General features: G+C 51.9%; 1 protein-coding gene across 3 annotated transcripts in view; it reads right to left on the bottom strand.

Annotated features, from left to right (window-relative positions):
* The window catches only part of PPP2R2B (protein phosphatase 2 regulatory subunit Bbeta), a gene marked incomplete at both ends in the record, with an annotated part of 61,319 nt that overhangs the window by 16,203 nt on the left and 25,373 nt on the right, over nt 1-19,743 (bottom strand). For all 3 annotated transcript variants that reach the window (XM_080627234.1, XM_080627233.1, XM_080627232.1), the window contains one exon: nt 472-569. In XM_080627234.1, coding sequence (XP_080483360.1) covers nt 472-569 — 98 coding nt within the window. The remainder of the gene's footprint in view (nt 1-471; nt 570-19,743) is intronic.

Genomic DNA, 19,743 nt, shown 5'->3' with positions numbered 1-19,743 from the left:
ACATCCTGTGTGGACTCTCTGAGTCTCCGAGGTTTGTTAAGTGACAGCGAGTGCCTGATCACAGTGATGCAGCACAGGTCCGAAAGCAAAGGCATGGCCTCTCCTGTCCATGAATGGAGCTAGAAGGGAGCGGGAACAGAGGGAACCACTGGCAGCACACCACCTGCATGGGATAAGCAACATCTGCCCATGGAGGCACAAATACAACATAGCTGTTAGGTATGGATGCACACCCCTGGCATGCTCAAATGCACCAGAGAGCTGCAATCTGAGCAGAGGGATGCAGGCAATGCAACATGGCTTTGGAGGGTGTTTTACAGGATGGAATCTGGACCTGCTTATGTTAACAGTCACTTTTCAGTTTGGAGTCTGCCAGGAGAGATCTGAGGTTAGGAGTGACACAGATTAGGAAACAGCAGGAAGCTTCTCTTAAGAGGATGAAATGGGCATTTTCCATTCACTGGCACTTACCTCCTGCTCACGTTGAAATATTACAACACGGCCCCCCTTGTCCCCTGTTGCTAGTAGTTCTCCAGTGTGGTTAAATTCGACTGTGGAGATGATGTCAGCTGGAAAGAAGACAAAGACAATTTAAGAAAGCACAGACTGGCTTTCGCAGGCATCTAGGAAGCACCATTCCTTGTTCAGCCACACACCCTGACAGCACTTCATTCCTTGCAGGATCTCCACACATCCCCATTTTTCTGTTGTCTATGATAATAACAATGGCCACAGCATCTTGCTGCCAAGAATCAAGACCTGCTCGGCAGGGACTGGGCAGGGACTGGGCAGGGGCTGGGCAGGGGCTGGGCAGGGGGGCTGGTGCTGGATGGGCTGGTAACTTGTAAGTGCTTTGATCCGCAGCGTTTACCCCTGGGAGCTGCTCGTGGTAGGATTTATTTGGGCTGTTTTTAGAAGCGTGTCAGAGGTTAATTCCATGGCAATTGCTGCCCAAGCGGTGTCAGCGCTGCCTGGGGGCAGCTCCACCAGCCGGGGCAGGGGAGATGAGCTCTGCTCACAGCCAGCTCGCTCCTGCCGCAGCCGCCGGCAGCGGTCCCGTCCCTTTCCCCCCTCATTCCTGCAGCCCACCAGCACAATAGGGTTGCCAGGACACCAGCACCACCGGCACTGGCACCCCGGAGCCCTCGGAGCACCGCAGTGATTCCTCTTGCTTATTAGCTCTGTCACGTGCCAGCAGAGAACCAGGTAACCTGAATTGTCCCTTCTCCCTCCAATGGTTTTTATCCCTCTTGGATACATACTGGAAAGTTACCAAAGCAGATGAGAAAAGATGTAATTCAGAGACTGCCACAGCCTGGCAGCTGCTGAGAATGCTCCTGAGGGTCTGGCTCCTGGATGTCAGCCAAGCACCCACCAAACGCATGCCCTGTGCCATGGCAGATCCCAGACCAGGAATCTCAGACCAGGAATTTCAGACCAGGAATCTCAAAGGCCCTCCCATGGCACAGGCTCCCCAGAGCAGTACAACCTGCACTCCAGGATGGTGCCTCAGCCGTGTCAGTTACTCCAGCAGGTCTGAGGATCAGAACAGACCCTGCGGCAGGTGCTCACCAACACACACCACTGCTCACCAGCACACATCACTGTTCACCAACACACACCACTGCTCACCAGCACACACCGCTGCTCACCAACATACACAGCTGTTCACCAGCACACACCGCTGCTCACCAACACACTACTGCTGGCCAGCACACACCACTGCTCACCGGTGCACAGCTACTCACTGTACATATGTATCTGGTTTGCACTATTTAACCATCACCTGCTGTTGCTTTCAGGTCATTCAGCTGCCAATGGATTGGAAATAACTGTCCATGCTGCAAGGAGGCATCTGTTAGATGGCAACAGCACCTCCTGCATCGCCCAGTCAACTGATCACGGAGCCAGGCACCACCAGCATCCTGGTGCCACCCCAGCCCCACCACCCGCTCACTCTGCTCCTGCGGGGAAGGGGATGCAGGCCCACGGGACCTCCTGGACTGGCTATTGTATCATGCCCACGTGGGTTTCAGACAAGACAACAGAGCCTGGCTAACAACATGCTGGCAGACCTTAAAAACTCTTCACAATTAGAAATACCTCTAGTGAGGGGAGTTATTCAACCCGACCCAAATCCCACCACTGTCAGCAGGACTCCCTCAGCACCCATCACCACTCGAGGGCTGGGCTCCAGCTCTTCTCACTAGCTCTGGGTAGGAAAAACATCCTCAAGGGGTGGAACGGGAGTCTCTGAAGAGGTGCCCATCCAGAAGCACGGTGCAGCACCACTCCCTCGCAGGGAGGTCTCCGAACAAACTTGCCCCTCCCAGCACAGGCCGATCCCGGGCCGTGCCGCTCACCCCAGCCCTGTGCTGGGGACCCACGACAGGGTTGTTAATTAAAATCCACGTGTACTCGCACTGACACGATCAATAACTTATGTCTGTTGCTCCCGAGGTTCCTGCAGCAGTTTTGTGACAACAGAGAGGAAAAAAGCTCATCTCCTGGTTTTGCTTTTCCATTTCCTTCATCACCTCCTACATGCTCAGTGCCCCGAATGCGGGAATTTGGAGAAAGCTGTTTCCATGGAGACGCTCCCGGCGCCAGTGCCGCATCCTCATCCTCCCTCTGCAGCGCCCATGGTCCTTCATGCTTCCACACTAAAAATACCGATGCCGGGATTTGATTTCCGCTGTAGCGATACAGTTGTATCAGAAAAATAGGGAATTTATAATCCACACACACCCGTCCTTCCGGGTGTGCAGGGAAGGTGTGATCCCCGCCAGGAGCGGGAGAACAAGCCTGCTATCAAAAAGAGAGAAGAGAAACCAGGGGAGCTGCATCCAGTGTGAGACCTGCATCCCTGGAGCAGTCCAACTCGGAGCAGGGAGTTGCCCACACTGCTGCCCCTCTCCTTGTGCCCACCAAGGCTGGGTGCTCTGTCCCTGCTCTCGGGACATCTCAAGCACCTTGTCCCCACTCCTGGAGTATCCCAGGCACCTCACCATTGCTCCTAGAGCACCCCAGGCACCTTGTGCTCACTTCTGTCACATTAGCTGCTGGCACAGGGCAGCAGCTAACGCCTGGCACGGTCCGGGACAGGCTGTGTGTCCTGTCCCAGCTGCGTGGAGCTCTGCTTTCTTCTCTCTTCACATGTTTGTGTATCTACAGACAATGCCCTTCCGCAGGATGGGAACAGCAGCTTTCCTCAAGGTAAGTGTGATCAAGAGGCCCGCTCAGCCCCGACATGGGACAGAGCAGGGGAACGCTTCATCCCTTGCTCTGCTCTGCTCTGGACCCAGCCCTGATGCTCCCTGAGATCTGCACTTTCCTGTAATGGAGCACATTCTGCAAGCCTGGGTGTCCAGGACGGAGAAGCAAGAAGGACCCAACCCCTGTAACCTCTCCCTGCATCTCCCTCCCCTCTGGCCACTTCCCCAGCGGGACGGTCTCCTTTGGGGTGGGCAGCCCATGGCCCCATATCCACACACACTGGCCCAGGAGCTGTGCCCATGGCACTGTCAGGACAATTCCTTCCCTGATTCCTCAGGGGCACAGCTCTGCCGCGCTCAGGTAGCTCCGGACCTCCCAGAGCAGCAGTGTATCCCGGCACTGCCGTGCTCCTGCCAGCACAGCCCTGGGAAGGGGCTCATGCCCACAGCAAGGCTCCCGCTGCCCCGCTCTTGTCATCATGTGTGTAAGTCACGCGGCGGATGGCACTGCACACAAAGCCTCCAACTCTGCAGATGAGAGTAAATTGGGAAGCACCGTAAATAACAGCAAACCAGGCTGCCAAATGAAGGAGGATTTAGATCATTCAAATCCCAGGCTCCGAGTTGTCAAATCCACTTTAATGCTGATAAGCGTGGGATAACAGCTCCCTGCAACTACGTCTCTCCTCTCCCCCATGTCATTGCCTTGAACAGAGCGAGTGCAGAGGGGGATGTGCTGGGTGGGGAGGGCGCTGTGGCACAGCCTGCTGCTGGTGGAGAAAGCAAATGGGACACCAGCGGGTCCTGTCAACCAGGGAACAAAATCAACACCTGCAGAGGAAACCATTCAGGTGGATGAAGAAAGCACAAGGAGGTCATGAAAAATTGGTGGTCCTGGGGAGGGAAATGAAGGACACAGCCACGTCTGGCACCGTTAGAGCCACCAGCCCCACCATGGTTCCTCTGCGGGGGTCTCAGTGCAGCAAAGCTCCATCTCTGCATCCATCTCTTGTGGCAGGGGGTGGGCTCTGAGCTCAGGAAGGGGATTCGAGGAGAACACAAACCTTCAAGTGTCCACAGAATAACGCAGCACAGCTGGAGGAGGAGGAGCCAGTTCCGAACCCAATGACAACCTCTGGGTCCCACCTTGCTCAGGAATTGTGAGACCCTGCATTTCATTGTGTAAAGGAGATACCCCCACTCTCCCTTTCTGCCTGCATCTCTTCAAAATGAAAGAGACAGCATGGAGAGGTTTTAATAACCCTGAAACACACACACTGTCAGCAACGAGGAACACACGCTGCATGTCAGAGCCTTAAATGAAGACTTGCAGGGTTTTGATGGGGAGTTGTGAAGATACCAGCATGTAGGCTTCAACACTGAAAGGTATTTGAAAGGAGCTGTGACCTGCTCTTGCTTTTGTTAAAGTACAGATTTACAACAGAAAAAACCCCAAACCCTGCCAACAAACAACACAAACCCAGTCCCAAATGCAAACAGGCCAACCCTGCCTGTCTGTGGTGGGCACCAACTGGCCACCAAACGAAGGATGCTTCTGTGGCCAGTCCTGATTCACACACAGGGGGACCTGTGCCCCAGGAAGGCACCCAAGGAGTTGTCCTGGCCACTTGAGGCACCTGGGATCTCTCTAGGTTCACACTGGGTGCCCCCAGCACATCTTGGAAACACCCCCCATAAAATGAAGCACCCAGCAGTTCTGCAGAGGAGCCAGAATTCCCGGTCCCATCCCAGCAGGCAGAGCAGAAACCTCATTCAAGGACCTGGATGCACCTTTCTTCCCTGCCTGTGAAACCTGGAGTGAGCAACCAAACCAAGGAGGACTTTGGGACCCTCAGCTACAGAAAAGACAGGCGGAAGAGGGAAGCCTGGGCAAGGTGACGGGGCTGGAAGGGGACAGGGAAGTGCCACCCCAGTGCCACCAGAATGGGCAAGGCGCAACTCACAGGGTGACACTGGGCTGAGCCCAGGACATCAGTCCTCCCTTGAACGGTGTGGTCCATAGCGGTGGAAGGGAAGAGGACAGCAGAGATTAAGCTGGGATCTAATGGCATGCAAAATCACACATGATTGACCTGCATTGATTTTTCCCTGCTGAGGTGAATGATAGCCTGGCAAACCAAAATCAATTCCACTGCATTAAGCCCAGCAAGGATCTGTGATCATCAGCAAAATGCCCTGAAACACCATTGCTTGCTGACACCATGAAGTGCCACATGGCACGGCACAGCACAGCACAGCATGGCATGGCACAGCACGGCACAGCACAGCACAGCATGGCACAGCACAGCATGGCACAATACAGCATGGCACAGCACCTTCCCAACCCCTCCATCCCAGCTGGGCTGGGGCTGCAGCCACAGAGGGCCGATGGGCTTTGCAGATCACCATGAGCACATCTAGGCCCTGGGAAAAGCCCTATTCTCCTGCCCAATCCTGATCCGTATTGTCTGCAGGGATCAACTGGAGTCACAGCTCCCAGTGAGACCTCCCCGCAGCTTTAGGAGGGCTGGCCACTGCTGAGGACAGGTTCTCATTGTGACAGTGCGATGCTGCAGAGCCAGCGGCAGCTGCTGCTCTTCCCCAAAATGGAACAACTCCCCTAGATTTAAGTGCTAAAAATACTGACACATTCAGGATTTCTCTGCCCTTGTTACAGCAGAGAATATTTTAGTGCCACCACCTAGACAAACAAAAACTCCATCTGGTAGCTCCCCCAGCACATCACTGCAGCATCCCCCACTGCAGCGCCTGCTCAGAGTGCCTGCATGAAGGAATGTGAATTTACATCCCTCACCATCCTGGCAAGGTTTAATTCACTGTAATGCCTGGAAATGAGAGTTCAGGAGGAAATGCTGTCATGGAAGTGCACAAAGGCGCACAGAGAGCAGCAGCTTTTGTGGTCCTGAGTGCTCTGTCCCCATCACGGGGCAGCCACCATTGAATGCTCCTCCAGGGCTGAATGCAGACAGCAGAAACCACACAGCTTCAAAATGCAATGGGTAGGTCATTAATGGAAGCAGAATAATCAAATAGAAAAGAAAGCCAACAGCAGCTTTCAAACAGAAACAACTCAGTAGGGCACTTGGCTAAGGTACTTTTTTTCCACCCCAATGCTTCTTGACTTCACAGAATCCCAGAATCCCAGACTGGTTTGGGTTGAAGGGACCTTAAAGCTCACCCAGTTCCAACCCCTGCCACGGGCAGGGACACCTTCCACTAGAGCAGCTTGCTCCAAGCCTTGTCCGACCTGTGTCATCACACCTGATGTAACAGGCACACGTGGTGAACCAGAGGGCTGGAGCCTCCATCCCAAGAGAGCTCCAGGACCTCTCCCAGCTGGAGCAGAAGCACACTCATTCCCACCCTCCCTCCTCAACACAAGATCCAGGAGCTGTAGGGCTCCAGCCCCCTGCCTGGCCACGCAGTGCGGGCACCGCATGGGTCTCAGATATGCCTGGCCCTGCAGCCGTGCGGGGATGAGCAGGGAGCACAGCAGAGAGCTGCAGGGCTGCTCCCAACTGGGTTGCCCCTGCCCTGGCAGCACTGGACACCAGCTTCTGCTACCAGCTCCTGTTGGGCCTGTGCGTGCACATGCAACAGAGCTCTTCTGTCGGTGTTGAGATGCACAACTCGTTAGCTCTTGGATTAAAGACAGTTTTGAATTGGTCAGGCTATGAGAACCTCACAGAGCTGTTCTACATTACACCTGCCACGAGGAACAGCATCCTAATCAAGACCATTAGCGTGGGAACCAGAGAATTTCTCTACCAGTGCAAATAACGCCTCTCACTTGCAGAGGAGAATGAGAGCTGCTTTATGGTGCCACAGAGCACCTCACCGCGAGGGAGACCTGCATCCTTTGTGGGCAAGCGAGCACTCCTGGGGCAGGATGGCCCAGCCTGTGCGGCGGGGACCAGCTCTTGACCCCATGAAGACCCCAGCCGAGCAGCGGGCTGGGACAGGGCACACACGAGTGCTCACGGCTCCTCCTGGGGACTGTGCATCCAGCACCAGGCCAGCATCATCCTCTGCAATACAAACCTGAGCACACCCGTGAGTAAGGGAGGAGGCTGCGTGGCCCACTCATGGAAAGCAAACATGGACACAGCTCTGTGCGTGACGGAAAACAGTTAAAGACGCCACCTTAATAATCCTGAATTCAGTGGGACAGACCCACTCTAAGAATGCTTCAGATAATGACAAAACATAGCGTGCGGTTATAGCAAAGCAAGCAACACCTACCATGAAACATGCAATTACTAAAAGCCACCATTTCCTGCATTACTGCTCTTTTTACCCTTCTGCACTGTTCCTCTTGCAGGCACACCCTTCCCGAGTACAACCTTGCACTATGTGCCCAGGCTCCTGCTGTTAGCAGGGAGCAGAGGACCAGTGCCCGGGCAGTGACAGGGTCTGACAGCAGTTTGCGGGCACCCACCGTGCTCTCTGGTGCTGGCAGCTCCCACAGCCCCTGCCTGGACGCTGCCCACCGTGTGCTGCTGAGCAGGCCCGAGCTGCCAGCAGCATCCTCAGACACTCACCTCACCGCACCCTGCTCCTGGGCTCGCTGCAGCATTGTCGCTGCCATTCTTTTGTCAAGAGACTCAGAGGCACACTGGACAGAAACCTCCGCGATGTGGCTGACTTGGGCTTAGGAACAGTAACAGAAAATCCAAGTCGCCCAGCAAAAACATGCTCTCAAAATAAATTAGACTTTGCAAAAAGCACATGAGCATCGATCAAGTCCACTTCATCCTCTCCACACCATCACCCTGAAACACCCTAAAGATATCTACAAACCCCAGGCTCTGTACCAGGTTTGCCATGAGATTGTCTGGGCACTTCTCACTCATGGACATAAAGGAATAAGCAACCCAGAAACAGCCTGGTTTGCAAATGCCTTCCCAAAACCTGTAGTTTCCAAAGACACCACTGGTTGCTGAGACCTGAGCAGCTAACACAGGAAACACAATTCACAGATACGAACAATATCCACCTCTTTGTATTAAAAAGATCTTTATCTTCAGCAGGAATGCAAAGACTGCTGTTCTGGCAAGATCAGCATCATGGTGACGATGACAGCAGCCAGCTCTGACCAGCAGGACATACACGTGTTCTCAGGTTGTTGCCTTGCACACCCAGGAAATCCCACTGCATGGACGCCACTGTTAAATTACTGTGACAGCAGAAGGGTTGGTGCAGCACCAGGAGGGATGCCTTGCCAAAGTGCTCAGCGTGCCGCGCATTCTGTCTTTCTGGTCATCCTGCTGAAGCCATCTGTTTGCTTATGAGCAAAACCCATTGGTTTTTCACTTTCTAATTAGAAGTACCCAAACGTCGGCTACGCGAGCATGGTTTGGAGGCAGAGAGCTTTCTCCTCGTGTACAGCAGCTGCTTGCAGCTCAGCACCAAAATTTGTTACTGTCTGGCACTGATGTCATTCTGTGTCTCATTATTCCAGATTGGTGCTCCTGGAACAAGCTGAACACAGCGGCACAACACTCAGTGACCACCATAGAGATTTGCTCCAGCAGAGCTCCAGCTGGAGGACCGCAGCCCCTTGTCAGGTACAGCCCCAAGATATTCCCTCTCTAAAGGTGAAAAGTCATAACAAGGGTGACACCTTAGAAGGTATCTTAGAGAGTGAATACAGTAAACCCCAATGTGGGAAGAGGACAGTGCTGCAAGAGGGACATTGTGCAAACAGGGTGGATCCATTGCAGAGTTTCCATGAAGACACTCAAGAACAGGAGCATCGCTGGCACCCGGTGAGGGAGCTGGAGGAGAAACACCACTGTGAGACACAGGTGGGTCTGGCATGCACTGGGGATGGGAGGAGGCAAACAGGGAATACAGCCAGCAGAAGATAAATACCTTCTGCACAGAGCAGCTGAGTGTTCTCAGCCAACACTTACCTATAGAGAAAGCATGCATGGGGGACATGGCCTTCACAGAGTGAAAGAATGTGCTTAATATTAACGGGTTTGTTCAGCCTGGAGATGAGAAGGCTCCGGGGAGACCTTAGAGCAGCTCCCAGAGCCTAAAGGGGCTGCAAGAATCCTGGAGAGGGGCTTTGGACAAGGGCCTGTAGGGCCAGGCCAAGGGGAATGGCTTGAACTTGCCAGAGGGGAGACTGAGCTGAGCTCTTAGGCAGAAGCTCTTCCCTGTGAGGGTGCTGAGGCGCTGGCACAGGGTGCCCAGAGAAGCTGTGGCTGCCCCATCCCTGGCAGTGCTCAAGGCCAGGTTGGACACAGGGGCTTGGAGCAAGCTGCTCCAGTGGAAGGGGTCCCTGCCCGCAGCAGAGGTTGGAGCTGGGTGGGCTTTAAGGTCCCTTCCAACACAAACCAGGCTGGGGTTCTGGGATTCTATGAATATCCCAATTCTATATTTAGGGGGAAGCAAACACACTACAGCTCTGTACAGACAGTCCCTGGCATTTGTTGTGGAGATCTGAATTTAATCAGCTAAAGACAGCTTAATCCAACATCTGGGCTCTGTCAAGCAGGGAGACATCACGACAGGATTTCTTTCCTGATGGGCGCAGTGGTGCTGGGGATGCTGCCCAAGGGATGGGGCTGTCCCTGCTCCCCCACGGCTGGAACACTTCCCGTTCCTGTGCCGGATGCTGAGCCCATGGCAGACACTGCAGTCACCGCAGGGACTCCCATGTCTGGGCCACAGACCCCTGCAAGCAAGGCAAAAACACACCTTAACCCAGGAAAACCTTGACAGAGCCCCTGCACAGGGCGAGTCCACAACACCCATTGTGTCGGCTCCATTTAAAGCTCATCATAAGCTCGATTTTCTGCCTACTTTAACACTACCTCTAATGGAAGCTGGGTGTCTGCGCCATCACTTTCAATCTGCTGCTGGAAGCTTGTCTCAAGACATTTTCCATGCAGTATTTTAATTAAACTTCCTTTCTTTCAGTTCAGTGTTAGGTTCATTAAGGGATGTTCTGAGCCACTGAAATGAATCGCTTAAAAGTAATTTGTGCAGCAGCTGAAGGAGGAGATTGCAGCTATAAATGAGCCCATCTCTGAGCCGTGCGTTTTTGCTGGTACCAGTTTGCAGTGTGCGGATGTGCATTTCTGTACCTCAGCACCACCTGATGTGATGGCTCAGAAAATGCAATGGGCACCAGCCTCTGCAGAGTCCTGCCCAATTCCAATGGGGAGCAGATGCCATTGTGGTGCTACGGCCCCAGCACCTCCAGGCAGAGCTGAGCCCCTTTTTGCCCGGGAGCAGAAAGCCCTCACACATTGATTGAGCTGCTTCACCCAGGAGATGGCCCATGATCTGTCTCAGTAAGAACACGTTCTGCCCCTTGCTGGTAAGTGACAGAGAGTAAAAAAATACTTGGTTTAGAAACTGCAAGTACAAATAACAAATATTTCCTTTTGAAACCAACAAGGAATCCCATGTACACACCAGGCTGGGCTTAAGTAAGTGTGCTTAAGTAAGTAACATACTGCAGGAATACCTCCTCCTGCGTGCCCAGGAAAGAAATAACCTTGCTTACTTCCCTGAGTGATAAATCATTGCTCAATCCATGTCTGAAATAGAGAGGTCATGGTCGTCCTATTTTTAGGATCTGCTAGGTTGTGATAACAAGAATTCATCTTTAGCAAGGGATAACTAATACCTTTAAGGTGAAAGATGTCCACAGTCAGATCCCAGCTAGGCTGTTAATCATCACCATCATCGACAAGAAACACATACAGCAGAACACTGGAGGAGCCCTGTACAAGACAATAGGCACCCGCTGGTCACTCTCTGGCAAAGCCTTTCCATCAGCACAAACCAGTCTGGTGATTTTGAGCCAGTTTAGTGAGCAACAGCCAGGATTTCAGAGAGCTGAAGAGGAAGGATCCTCGGAGTACTCTGAGTTCTCCTGCTTCTCTGCTGACGCGCATCAGAACTGAGCCGGGCTGTGGTCAGGAGGTGCTGTGTGGGCAGTACCCCCCTGCATGGGACCTGAGCAACCCACACCTGCAGGAGCTGAGCCCCTGCCACAGCCCCGCAGCACCAAGGACCCGTTGGCTCCTTGTGCATTTGAGGACATCCCAGCACAAACGTGCCCATGTCCATTCTCCAGGTGACCACCCCAGACTGGCTCCTCTGTGCAGAGTGAACCAGCTCAGGATCCTGCCCCCCCAGCCCGCTGTTCTCTCCACACTGGCGAATTCCACTGCAGAGCCCCTCCTTTTCATCTCGAATTCATTGTTCCACCATGGGGCTTGTCCCCCTGGAAGGACAATTTATTTGGATTTATTTTAATCTATCTTTACTGGGAACGAGCAGACAAACCTTGCCTGTTATCAGGGAATAAACTCTGGGATGTAATACGCTTCCAAATGGAGGCACAGATATTCATTAGATCAAATTAAAACCCTCTTCCAGTCAGAAGGGATTTAATGAAGCTGATTCTGACAGGGAATTTGCAGGTCTTTGCTGAGAGCTCTGTTTCTGCTGCCTGTATCGCTGAAGCTACACACAGTGCTTCCTGAGGCAGCATTAGCACCAAAAAATTTTGGACAAAATCATTACGTTGAGATAACATTGGTGTTGTTCATCCACCACAGTGCAGGAACCAGCGCTCGAGATGAAGCTCCTTGTTCCTAGCAAGGTCTTACAGCTAATGCAGGGGCTCCTGCACCTTTTCTTCACTCCTATGTAACTCCCAAGAGTTAGAGCCTCGCCACAGAGAAGGTGCAGAACAGGTTTTGTCCTGTGCCCACACTGAACACAAATGTGAGTGGTGCTGAGGAGTGCGGCTCCACGCCTATCCCAGGGGATCGGCCTGGCACCACATGCATGAAGATGTTGTACACAAGCCACAACACAAGAGGAGCAGAGTGAGGGTGAAAACTGGCCCTGACCTTGCAGAAGGGCCATCGAGGCTGCCCCAAGCATCCCTGGTCAGCATTGAACAGACACAGTTACAGAATCATAGAATCATAGAATAGTTAGGGCTATTAGGTTAAGGTCCTAGGAAAGGACCTTAAGATCATCTAGTTCCAACCCCTCACTGAAACCCCGCAGCAATAACCAGTGTGTTCCCTCACAGCCCAGCTTCCAGAAACGATTTCATGGCTTTGCAGGTAATAACCACCACCACACCTCAATGAGATGAGAGCTGGGTACCCCATCGCTATCCCTCCCTGTGCTGTCAAGGAGAAAGCAGCTTACCAGATGTTACCAGAAGTTAGGCAATGCCATCCGTGACCTGCCTCATGCTTATCCCAAGACAAGGCACTGGGTTTCCCCCTCCTCATCAGGGATGGAGCACACAGTCAGGGGGGCAGGAAGCAGCATCAGGCCTCAGAATGACCATTGCAGCCTAAGTGAGGTCAGGACATCCCATGGTTGATGGGGTCCCCTTCAGCAAGCCACAAGGTGAAGGACATGATGATGTGGAGTTCAGTGCTGGGAACCTGCTCCCCACTTCCAGGAAATCTGGGGATTGCTTCATTCCAAATGGGAAGCGCAAACTGCACTGTGGGCTGTGAGCACGTCTGGGCTCCTTCAGAAGGGAAGAAGTGAAAATCCTAATTAACCTGCGGTGTTGGAAGAAGGCCCTGAGCGGGTCACAAACCAGAAATAATAATAATAACCGCCCCCCCAATGCTCTGGGGACATGAAACGATCACGGAGTTGTTGTTTGGCTGGGTTTCACACTTCATTAGCATACGCATAATTTAACAAGTGAACGTGCTGAGGGCTGGCAAGACATAAAAGCCACTTTCTTGAAACACGAACTGTAAATTGGGACGGCCACAGTTAGATTGTTGTTGTTGTTGTTGTTTTAATCATGATGGAAAAGCAACAGACATCAATTCTAGGCCTTCAGCAGAAGGAACCAATTGCCAGGGACTGAAGACCACGCAGAGAGCTGCTTTGGAAAGGCAGCCTCAACTATGGAGCAGGGCTGAATGTGGCCCAGAGCACCCAGTTGTACATAGCTGGCAAAGCAGTTTAACACAGAAGCACCCCACTGCACAGCACCTTACTGCACAGCACCCCGCTGCACATTATCCCGCTGCACATCACCCCACTGCACGTCATCCTGCAGCACATCACCCCGCTGCACGTCATCCTGCAGTACATCATCCTACAACACATTATCCCGCTGCACATCATCCCACTGCACATCATACTGCAACACATCATCAAGCTGCACAGCACCCCACTGCACAGCACCCAGCTGCACATCACACTGTCACACATCATCCCACTGCATATCACCCTGCTGCACAGCGCCTGTCAGTGCACTGGGGTGAGGGGTACCCTCAAATGTCACTTGTGTGAGAGGGTGCAAAGAGCTGTGGTACCATCAGCAGGGGAAGGGCCATCCCCAGGCAACAACTTTGGAAGGGTGGGAGGGCTGCAACTTGTGCCCTCCAAACAGAGTCCCTGTGGGTGCTGCTGCTGGGCCTGAGCCGCAGGGACAAGGGGCTTGGGATGGGGGAGCTCTCTGGTCATCCTCAAGCAATTTCTTTTCCGCTTTATGGCTGAGCAGCCCAGCCCTTGTTTATTAACACCTATCTTTAATTCTCTCCAGAGCGCACTGCTTTACCAACCCCTTTCTTTGGGACCTGGTTTCTCTGCCTTTGATCTGCTAATTGATTTGCATCATCTCCAGCTCCTTTTAGGCTGCTTCTACACGCAATTCACTCCTTCACTGCCTGGTGCACCCCAGCTCCCAGCAGCATGGCAGGAGCGGGAGGCTCAGCAGGAGACCTGAAGCTAAGGCAGAAGGGTGGTTCAAACAGTGCAGACATGAGACTTTTGCAAAGAAATTCAGTCTCTTGCTCCTTTCCCTGCAATCTGCAGCAGCCACATTTCTAACAACCGCTCCTGGCTGCGGTTTCTCCATATTTTAACAGATGTTCTGTTTATGAACCTGCAAGAGGATTTAGGACTCATGAATAATGCCATGAGGTTTGGGAAATGTTTTCTGATATGATTAACTGATTGCAGGCCATTTGTTTTACAACAAAGATGCTCAATGATCCACGCACACTGATTCATCCAGATCCTGTCTATCCTAATGGTTGACATCTCCCTGGTACCTTTCATTTGCATTCACACAAGGATGGGAGGAACACAGACCACGAGAGCAAGTCCCTGCTGCTCTCCATGATCGTCCATTAGCTAGGGCAGAATCGATTGGTAGGAGACCCAAGACTATGATTAGGGGAAACAGACAACTGGCAAACTAGATTTCCCAAGTAAAGGGCTCTGGTGAAGTCCTGCTTTCAGGGCACCCCTCATTGCTCTGCTTCTGGGGGCACTGCTGCACATTTCACCTACGTTTCTGATTGTAAACATAATAATATTTGCTGCAAAGATAATAGGCATTGCAAATAAACTAGGGGGAAGCAAGTAACAGTCCTGTCATAGTGGAACACTCGGTGGTGGTGTTTGCAGCTGAAATATCGCTGCACTATGGCAGCATGTGAGAGCTGGCAAGTGCATCTCACCCTAAATAAAAGTGGAACTGACAAGTCTACTTTAATTGTCCAAATCAAGCAGCTGATGGCAAGTACCTGGCATCATCCAGGTGACACATGTTTGCTTTCCACCGGCACTTAATTTTGATCAGGAAAGGCAAAAGATGGCTACTGCAAAAGTTCTTATTTTGACTTTGGCTCTAATAAATGAACAAGAAATGTTATGACTATGAAAGAACGTTTGAGTTTCTCCACCCAATGAAACACAGCAATGCCCGGCTGGCACTTCATGTTGTTCTGTTTTGTTTTGCTGCAGTACTTTGAAGTTGAACTTAGGAGTACAAGCAAAGCTACAGTGAGGGTAATAAATTATGCAAAACTATTTGTGCTTGGAATGCCAATGCTTTAAGATGATGCAAATAGGCACTTTTTGAACCTCTGCTAAAACCCCAAAGAAGCCTTGGGACCAAACCATATGGTTCACATCAGCTACCCTTAGCAAGCTTAATGCTCCCGCCAGCCAGCAAGGATTTGGTCAATTAGTTTATTAATATGTTTATGCAAACACAGAGAAAAAGAGTTGGGGAAAGTTCTCCTGAGTTCTCTCTGCCCAGCTTCCGAGTGCCACAGGGCTGAGACAACCTGTCCACAACCAACAACACCCATCAGCATCCCACTCGCCAGGCAGAACTGATGAGCCCATCGGATGGATGGGGCTTCAGCGGAGCTGTGTCATACCAGAGGTCAAAGGAACTGGCAAAACAGGCCCTTCTGACCTTGAAATCCCGGAAGCCGTCAGCAGAAAGCTGCCACATCAGTTACAGCTCATTGTTATAATTCCTTAGCTCAGGACAAGCAGCATCTACTTACACTAATTACTTCTGGTTTGGGCACAGACCCTTCACACTTGGATCAAGGTGCCTGTGAACAGCAGTGTCTCTGCCTGCACAGGCTGTGGGTCAGGTTTTATATGCTCCGAGAAGATTAACTTTATTCCTAGTGAACAATTTAATTACAGGAGTGATTAGCAAAGTGCTCCCAGTCAACAGAGCTGCAGCAGGAGCTGCACAGGAGCGTGTGCACTCCCCTGTTACATGGGAAGCTCAGGAATGGTGGAACTGCAGTGAAGCTCTTTGGGTTTGAAGTGATACCAGCAAGACCTGGATCTCCACAGGCCAATTAGAACATGCTGACTCAAGCAACATTCAGCAGGGCTGGGAAGGGGGGAAACCAATAAAAAGACAGCAGGAGACCGAAGCTCCATTTTAAAATACAGGAATAACATCATTTTATAGGCTTCTTGTTTTCTAATTGCAATGCTGCAAAAATCAATGGCTTTTGGAAAGTAAAAGAAACACGCACAGTCATTTGCTGCAAACCCTGCTAGCCAGGAAACAACACTGGCCAATAAACATAAATACTGGATTCCCCATCTTATGGAGAAGGATGAGATAGAATAATGCCTTGAACGTTTTCCATCTGCTTTAACGTTTTTCACTACAGGTTAACAATTGTACCAGCAGCAATTTGCTAAGCAAGCAAAAACTGTAATTAAATATACCTAAAATAGCCTTCCAGCCTCCAAATAGCACTGCCAGGAGTGTAACAAAAGCTAAATCTGACAATCTCACCAAGCTGTCTCTGAGCATTCTCACACTGGAGGTAACCGAGTGCAATGGTTAAAACAAGCTTCTATTTTAATGTGCTGTCATGCAGAGACTATTTAAGCCTCACCGGGAAGATGCAGCCCCTGTTGCTGTCACAAGGGCTGGAGAAGGAGCCGCCTCTGCAGCTCCTTGCTGAGCTGGGCACCTTCAGCCCCTGGAGCAACCCGTGCCTTGGCCCCGGCTCTGGAAAAGCACCTCTGCAAGGACGGCTGAAGGCAATGGAACAGCCAGGAACAAATGACACCCAAAACCAAGCATTAACTGTGCACATTTCAAGTCTTTCTGCCAAGGCAGAACTATTTCCCATCAACCCATTCCCAAAATTTTCCTCTGGATGAGCTACTGTCATCACCCATTGGTCTTCCCAGTTAACAAATCTGACCTTATTCATATTCTTTCACACTAAACTCACTGGAGAAGTCAAGGTCATCAGTGGATTGCAAAGCATTTGTGGAGTCAACATCAGCACTAGGTCCCTGTGCTACCATCACCAATCACCACAGTGACTCCTGCCCGGGCCACCTACCACAACACAGAGCTCCAAAACAGATGCATCCTGAGGCTGATTTTGTAGAACAGCACTGAAAATCACCCCTCTTTCCAGGTGATGGAACCGCTGTGGGTTTATCCTGCCAGGTGGAAGGGGCAAGGCTGCTGAGCACCCTATGAGCACAGCACCCTATGAGGAGAATTCACAAGGATGGTATCACAGTGTATTTTCGTTGTACTATATCATCACCCACAGCTCTTCTGAGCTCCAGGCCTTGCATGTCCACTGAGGAGGTACCACTGTACCCACAGGCCACCAGACCACCAGTGGCTCGGTGGTTACCACCAGCAGTTGCTGCTCTGAACACATATGCAGCTTTTACTGGGGGGAGGATGGCTTCATTTGAAGGCCTGAGACTGCATATGCAGAGGGAAAAAGCCTTCTTTTTCTGGCAAATCCTCGTCCACCAGATTTCATCACCTTGTCAATAACTTCACACATTGTCAGAAACAGATTGCAAGGGAAGAGAGAGGTTTGGTGAGGGAGTAGCTCTCAAAAGATGGAGAACGAAGCGCTAAAGAAGTCAGGAATTCAGCTGCACTGTGGGACTTCAAACCAGGGCAGGTCTCCTGTCTGGAACCGTGACGATCATCTCCAGCCAGTGAAGTGAGCAGTGACATATTCTTCAGCCTGGCTGCATCACCACTGTGCAAACAGAAGAGCCTCAGAGCAGCGCAGGTAGCTGCAGTGCCCCTGTAGAGAAGCAATGGCACTGGCCATAGTCACCTTGGCAATCACTCCCTGAGGCCAAGCCATGGTATGTGAACACAGTGAGGACCTTGGGTGGGATGCTCTGCACATCCCCAGCCAGCAGGGAATGGGACAAATGCCTCCTGGGCACAGAGAGGTAAAATGAATATAAGAACAACCTCACTGGTGTAACAGCAGTTTCTGTCTGAGAAAGCAGAACTCTCCTAGTTACAGCAATGCCTTGAAGAGCTAACCTCCAAAGCCCCACCGGTTCCCAGGGCTGCGTGGGTCCCTGGCAAGGGGAAGCTTGCCACACGTGAGCCGTTTGGAGCAGTTTCTGACAGTTCCTCTCCAAATACCTCTCTGTGCAGAGTCCTTCCTGCTGCTGCTGAAGGAGGTCTCTGTCCGACCCTTCACTGCTCTCATGCTGCTCCAGCATCGGCAGGTCCATCACTGGACACGCTTCCCTGAGAGGAGCTGGACAGCTGGGAAAGGGCAGGGCTGTGTGAAGGAAAAGGGCAAGGCTTGGTGCCTCCATCCTTCTGCCAGGGATAGGACTTGGCAGATGCCCTCCCGCCCTGGCACCATAAACCACACACGCCATAAGGGCTGCACGGCCAGCAGTGCCAAGACCAGGATCTCACACGCGTATTCACCACACAGACAGTGCTGGTGACAAAGCACGTCACCAGCTATGGGAGTGACAGGGAGTGCTCTGGTTGGGATCACCAGGCAACTTTCTGATGACCAACCTGATGGGCAATCTTCACACAGAAACTGAGGGCAGCATTTGGCCTCGAGAACCTAACTTAGAGCAAGCCTAATTGCATTAAGGACCACACAGCGTATTGCTTTAGAGTTTTAGGCTTCAGAAGCTGAGAATCCCATCTGCAAGAGCAGACTGTTGCAGGATTCAGCTATTAATAGCCACTGGTACATACTTACTTCCAGCTGAGGGACACAAGGGGGGAGGAGACAACCAGATGGAGATAATGCATTATGGTGACACAAAGCCAAAAAACTGATGAGCCACTTCCCCACATCCACACACACATCTCAGGCTTGCAGCAGGGAGCAAACAAAGTGTCACATGTGATTAACTCATAAACATCCCTATTACAAAGCTCTTAGGCTAGATCAAATGTGCAAACATGACAAGACGCCACTGTCTCCTCCCGAGAGCCCCACGCACACAAGGCATCACTGCAGATTTCAGCTTTGGCTTCAAAGCAGTGTTGCCAAGAGCAGCACCCTGCCTGGATGTGCACTGATGGGTAAGAATCAGTAAATACACCTGTAAAAGATGAGCAAGAAGCCTCATCTCATTTATGAGGTGCTTTGAGACCCGCTCATGAAGGAGCACTGGATGAGAACCAAGAGCTGCTATTCCCTCCTCAGCATTAAGTCGGATGTGACTCCTGGTGCCTGGGGCTGGATCCCTGCATCAGCCTCTCAGCAAGGAGTGTTGCCCCCAAAGGGCACTGAGCCAGTGGTGAGCACTGCTTGACCTCTGAGCATCTCGAGGACCATGGGGAGAGACGGGTCTGGTTCCACTGACACGAGCTCCCCAGCTACAAGGCAATCAATGCATGGCTCACGAACACCACCTTTGGACAAACTAAGCCAGCTGGTGCCACAGGTACTGACCTCCCACTTTGTGCCCAATGACTAATAAAGGATGCCTCTTCATTGCTTTCATTGCTAAAAAAAGCTGAACAACCTGTTACTGGCTGGAGGCCCTTCATCAATAGCACCAAGCTACTGTATTTTGTAGGGCTCCAAAAGAAAATACTACATCAAGGGGTCAAACAAGAGTACGGAACAAGGTCCGTAACCTGCAGGGACACTCTGACCTGGCTGGTACTGGGGGAGAGGAGCTTCCAGCTGCACTTCACTGGATGTGACAAACCAGGAGATACCTTCAGGATGTCAACAGCACAACAGCACGCCCGGCACCGGGCCAGCCTTGCTGAGAGGGGCTTCTCCCTGGCTTCCTCACTCACCCCAGCCTAACACACTTGCTAGCAGCAGACCAAGACTCCTCACAGCAGCTGAGCCTCCAGCTCCCTCCAGCCCCAGGCTGCTTTCTACCCTGACACCAGGAGCGCAGCAGATGCAGAAGTCACAATCTAAGAGCACCGTCC

The sequence above is a fragment of the Psittacula echo genome (genome assembly GCF_963264785.1).
Source record: "Psittacula echo genome assembly, chromosome: 11".
NCBI lineage: Eukaryota > Metazoa > Chordata > Aves > Psittaciformes > Psittacidae > Psittacula > Psittacula echo.
Note: the sequence above shows the minus strand (reverse complement) of the source record. Positions and strands in the feature narration are given on the sequence as shown.